At 41.5% G+C, this 6,067-nt stretch overlaps 1 protein-coding gene across 1 annotated transcript in view; it reads right to left on the bottom strand.

Moving 5' to 3' along the window:
• Window positions 1-5,646, bottom strand: part of LOC118410341 (putative ATP-dependent RNA helicase DHX57) — a 20,328-nt gene extending 14,682 nt beyond the window's left edge. Inside the window, exons 1-8 of the mRNA XM_035812025.1 lie at window positions 5,495-5,646; window positions 4,587-4,800; window positions 4,201-4,354; window positions 3,678-3,887; window positions 3,238-3,417; window positions 897-1,893; window positions 651-772; window positions 178-399 (exon numbers count right to left, since the gene is read on the bottom strand). Of these exons, the coding sequence (XP_035667918.1) occupies window positions 178-399; window positions 651-772; window positions 897-1,893; window positions 3,238-3,417; window positions 3,678-3,887; window positions 4,201-4,354; window positions 4,587-4,782 (2,081 nt within the window). The 5' untranslated portion in view covers window positions 4,783-4,800; window positions 5,495-5,646. The remainder of the gene's footprint in view (window positions 1-177; window positions 400-650; window positions 773-896; window positions 1,894-3,237; window positions 3,418-3,677; window positions 3,888-4,200; window positions 4,355-4,586; window positions 4,801-5,494) is intronic.
• Window positions 5,647-6,067: the final 421 nt, after the last annotated feature.

Here is a 6,067-nt window from a genome sequence, read left to right on the forward strand (position 1 = left end):
ATTTAACAGAAAAAATAATATCATTATAAGAACATACCGGGGTATCTCTCTGTGCCATCAATAAATAATGAAATAAGCATTCTGTAAAAACATGTGGCTATACAATAACTAAATTGCAATTGTCACCATGTTTAGCCATTTAATTATCATAGAAAACTTCTTCACCATAGATTTTACTTCAGGAACAAGAAGACAGTATTTACCATTTTGCTCTCCAGCCTGATCTGGTACCCCACCACATTACCCAGCCGTTCCACCCTCTCGTTCGCCACCCTGTCAGCCACAGCTGTAGCTGAGATCCTGCGGGGCTGTGTGCAGATGATGTTGCACAGGCCGCCTTTACTGGAGCCCAGGTAATCATCCAGGATGAACTGGGGAACTTGAGTGGTCTTCCCACATCTAGACAGAAAGAAAGACACAATTAATTCCTTTACACTTTGACCCTCTGATACTAGTATACAGGTTGCTCAGGGCTTTAGAAATGCTAAATTTAGATTAAAAAGAAGACATTGTAACGAAATGATGATAGAGTCTAGAATCACAGAGAGTATGTTTCATAAACTAGCCAGGCCAAGAAATGCTATTGATAGCATTTCTGATATATTGTACATTGTAACATAACAATTCAGACATCTTAGTAGCATTCTTACCCAGTCATGCCACTGACAACCAAGACTTGGTTGTCTTTCAGGGCCTTTAGAATGTTGTCTTGTTCATTCCATGCTGGTAACTTCTTCCTCTCCCCTAACATGGACCTGTATGCTGATGTTGTCTGTACAGGGAATAGACATAGGTATGTGAAAATAGAGTTGATAGAAACAAAAGTAATGCATCTTGTTGCAGCACATGGAACCAGTTCACAAATTTCTGTCAGCATTTACTCCTAAATCACTAACCTGTTTTTTCTTGAACCTGTCTTTGAGTTTTCTGTTCTCACTCCTCACAACATGCAAGTCCTTAACAGGTCTCACGAATTTGTTGCTCCTAACGACAGCTGTCTTGACGTCCTCTCCATTTGTCTCCTCTTCAGAAGATGACCCCTCAGGAAGGTCACTGCTCTCTTCATCCTCCACAGATGGAGGCGTCACATTGCCAGTACTTAATCCCTTACTGGCTCCCCTGGCTGAGATGACTGGCTCTTGTAAACTGAACCTATGAGGCTTCCCCAGTATCAGTTTCCACATTTCATCTTCATCTTCCAAAACACTGACCAATGAGAACACAGCAGGAGAGTGACTTTCAGCCAATGATTGTGCTTCCTGGTTGAGCCTGAGGGAAATGTTCAAACATGCTGCTGTTGGGAAGTCAATTCTATTAGAGGTGAAAGCAACTATTGGGGGTTGGTAGGGATATAGACATTGAGCTGGAAAGCGTATTTCTACTTCATAAGGGCTCTGGCTACTGGCCTCATCCTCTTGATCCTGTATGAGGTGTTTAGGTCTCTCTTCTTCAGGCTTGACATGACTATGCCGACACCTTCGACCAAATCTACAGTTACCCTTCAGATAGAATTTACAGATGTCTTCACTCTTCTTTTCAGAATCTTTGCTCCTCTCAGTTAACTTATATTTTGGTCTTTTTCCCTCCTCCTTCTGTTCTTCTAGGACTTCTAAAATAGGTTTAATATGTGGAAGGTCCAGATGTAGGACCCAGAGCTTGTCAGAGATCCTTTCTTTAAAGGTTTCATCATAGATAGATTCAAGAGCCACGGCCTCATCCCTTCTTTGTTCCAAAGCCTCATCCATGCTGGGCAGGTCTTCTAACTCTTTGTTCTCTGAGACTCTAATGCCATCTTCTGTAAGGCACTGGTTGTAGAGAAACTCCATGGAAGCACCTACGTCTCCTTTGTTTGCTTGCAGGGCCTTGACACATCTGTCCACATGAAATCCATATCTGCAACATATACATATATATTTGCAACATGTATGTCAACAAGATACCATTGGCAATTTTTCAATTTTACTATAAAAAAAGCAGTAATTTTCTTTTTTTCCTTTCTCCAAAACCAGAAATATGTCAGTAGAAAGGAGGAAAATTGGATTTTTAAATACCAAAACTTGCTCACAAGACATAAAATAAAATGAACTAGAGTTCGGGGACCTCATACCTCCATGAAATATTTATTGCTTTTTTGTGGATGGTATGTAATGTTTATAGTCGGTTGTATTTGAGAGTAATGGTTATATAACATAAATGTTATGGGAAAGTAGTGGTGTATTTATTTAATGACACAGAGGATGTCCATCTGATTAGTAATTATCAAAATGTGACACTTAGTTGTGTAATGTGCGTTTAAGAGGTCGACGGCATATGGTAGCGTGGTGTTCCTTAAGCTTGATGTTTGGCATTTAAAATGTCTAAGGTTGTCAGCATTATTGAGGTTCGACTATGTGCCTCAGAGCTGTGTGGTGGGAGGAAGTTGGGAAACTCAGAAAGAAGAAGGGATGTGGCCAACTTTAGTCAGATGGTGATTTGATTTTCCACCAATATGTCATAACATCTGCTGTTCACACGGTACAAAACGAGATGCACACTTTCCTCTGACAGCCCTACACCAACTGTAAGATGAATACTTGGCGCCAACCCCGTCTGCTAAAAACAAGTACCATTGGCTACGAAAGAGACAACTAACAACTGTCCCTTATCGTAACAAAATCAGAACATCTGACACTCAACCCAGATGAGAGGACCTAATGGCATTTTAATCACCATGTCACTCAAATCAGCAGTACAGTATGTGAGACATCCATACCTGTTAAGCATTATCGTTAAATGTACCTCAACTTCTTACAACTATACTTACGCTTCACATCTCCATGATATCCTAAGCAGACATAAATAAAACTAATTATCATATTAAAAAAACTCGGGGTTCCCCAAACAGCTGTCACCTCACCATCTGCTTGGAGCTAAGCCCATTAACAAACACATAAAGCACGATGCCTGTACCAATATATCTCAAATATAGGGGTGTTTTCTGATATTATTACATCGATTATAACAACAGATACGGCTCCTAAAATCTCATCGATTCGAGCTTTTATCACACCCCACCAACACAACAAGTATGAAACCAATCCATCCAGCCGTTCTTGAGTAATCATCTACACAGACAGAGACACATAACAGAAAATATAACCTCCATTCCATGACATTTCATGGAGGTAATTATTCCCCTAATCTTACAACAAGACAATCCCATAGTGCTGATGCCAATGACTTAATCCTGGTCATTACCTCTGTAGTCTATGAAGAGCCATTCTGTTGATCTCCAGCCTAGTCTGCCCCACCTCATCCAGTACATTCACTTGTGCAGTCCCTGAGTAAGATGTCAACTCCTGCACAGCAATCCTGGAGTCTGTCAGCCAGTACTGGTCTTCCATACGTACATCCAACTCATCATACTCCTCTGGGTCACTGGGAATGATGCAAAGCTTAATGTTAGGACAGCAAATCTTTGAGACATAATCAGTTTTCTACAGATGGATGTAATACATTCCTTAATAGGGTAGAGGATGAATAAAGGGGACTTATCTGGTTCCATCATGGATGTTGATTCTTCATATGCCTTTCCTTTGTTTGAAAAAAATATGCTACAAAATGTATCTTGATTCCATTTCATTTCACGTGGACTGGAGGAGTCCTTCTGGCCCTCCCTTAACAGGTAAGCAGCTTACACTTCATCAAGGTCTGCACCTTGCAGGCTCTTGAGCATGTCTCGCACCATGTCCTGATTTTCATTGGTCATGTGCAGTCGTTGAATCTGTACTTTCCTCCCATGATGACCACGGCCATGGCCACCCCTGTATCCACGGGAAACACCAGATGTGGAACTTCCTCCACGCCCATAAGAGGAGGGTGCTCCTCCGGCTTTGGGCCCAGCAGATCTACAGATGTAGGAGAGACAACAAAGTTATCTATCAACTTGAGCTGACTCTTGCTTCATTTAAAGAACGCCCAGAAAATCAATCAATCAATCAATGTTCTTCAAATGTTAATCATAGATACATTGACTTATTTATGAAAATGGGAATGTCATGTCCTTGAAATAATAATAACATAGGCCAGATCAAAAATATGATATTGTTCTGATTTACACTGAGGTTTTTGTTCAATACTGACATTGTCCGAGGAATGATCTGACACGATAACTTGTACATAAGTGGTTTTTATGATATGTATCATCTAGCATCAACATACTGATGTTGTTGTCTAAAATCAAAGCCATCATCAACATCATAATCCAGGTCAGTGAAGGTTGCATCTCCCAAGTAGCCCTCAGCCACAGCTGATGCCCCTGCCTTCCTGCCTTCACCTCCACCCCCAGCTAAGCTTGGTCTCCCTCTGCCTCGACCTAGGGAAACATAGGGCAGGTATGGTGTATACGTAGCATCCTATCAAATTGACAAAAAACAGATGCCCCGTGTTTGAGGACAGCCACAGCTTGAGTTTGTTACATCCTACAGTGAGTGGATTAAACCTATTATGTCAGTCTGGTATTAGTACTATTACACAGCATGCATTCATTTCGTAATTTACTACACAAAATTGGTGTATTTGTCATGAGGTTTACCAGATATGTAAACAAACAAACAATTCTGGATAAGTGATGTATTGAATTAAGCCAAGTGTCATGTAAAAACTTTTCTTACCCCCTCCACCTCTGCTCCCTCCACCTCTGCCCCCTCTTCCTCGCCCCCCACCTCGTCCAGACGTAGGCTTGTTAAATCTTCCTCCGCCACGGTTGGGCTTTCCACCTCTGCGTTTCACCCCTTCACTCATTGTGTGAGTGAGAACCACCTGATGTAACAAAGGCACACAGATGAATAGCTGGTAATCAAGTACTGACTGTATTCATAGAGCTTGTATTAAGTTGTAATGCATTTACTGTATGCTCCCTTAGAATTCTTTCAAAGGTTGATTTGCTATGATAATTTATTTATCTGCTCTGTTGATCTGTAGGTGCTGATCACTTCTTGATGCACAATTTTTCAGATGATAACGTTAGCATAAGTTAAGGCAGTTACGGTGACAGGAATGATAGGTAATATCCGTTGAGTCCTTCCATGCCAGGCAGGAGGCCTGCCCGCCCTAACCCAGGACCTCTACTCCCCTCCCTATGTTGCCCCTTGCGGGGGTATTTGGAGGTATCTAAAGATGATGATGATAATAATATGTCAATGGTGTGATGTAAACATTCCGCCATATTGCAGGCACCATTACATTCCAGAAATTGTAACGCAAATCAAAACAATCAGGTCAAGACAGGGCCTTCACCTTTGACATATTTACTGGCTGCGATTCCACCGCCGCACGTATGCGCACTCGACTGCGAAAGGGCTTTAAATATTGATCCTAATAATTTGAAAATTGAAGCAGACAACTAGACGACAGCAAAAAGGTCAGGTAAGTAGAGTAGATATTTTCAACGACTTTAAATAGAAACTCAACTCATCAACCGATCTAAACCATAGGAGGAGGCTAGAGCACCCACCTTCGCCGGCTCAACAGCAACTCGCTCAGTCCTGATGCAACCGATTAATGCTATGAATAGTAACTAGGATCAAAATACAATACTTATACCAAAGGTGGGCTTTAAACTTATTCTGTGGGCTCTCTTGGTAATTACCGAGTATGTAATCGGCGGCGTGGACAAATCACCAAAAAGTCGCCATTTGCGGTAGCGGGAGCATGGTTTTGTCCCATATATGCAAATGGCAGCATGCATACATTCACATGCTAATAAGTACATGTAATTTAACATAAGCACTTTTTGTACATTTTGGTTCACACTGTACACTCCAGTACAGTTCTGTACACTCTTGTTCACTCTGTACTCTCCAGCTTCACTCTAGCGCACTCTTATACACTCTGGTACACTCTTATACACTCTAGTTCACTCTGTACACTTTGGTTCACTCTGTACTCTCTAGCTTCACTCTAGCGCACTCTTATACACTCTGGTACACTCTTATACACTCTAGTTCACTCTGTACACTTTGGTTCACTCTGTACTCGCTAGCTTCACTCTAGCGCACTCTCATACACTCTGGTACACTCTTATAGG

This window comes from Branchiostoma floridae, chromosome 1 (assembly GCF_000003815.2).
Source record: "Branchiostoma floridae strain S238N-H82 chromosome 1, Bfl_VNyyK, whole genome shotgun sequence".
Taxonomy (NCBI): Eukaryota; Metazoa; Chordata; class Leptocardii; order Amphioxiformes; family Branchiostomatidae; genus Branchiostoma; species Branchiostoma floridae.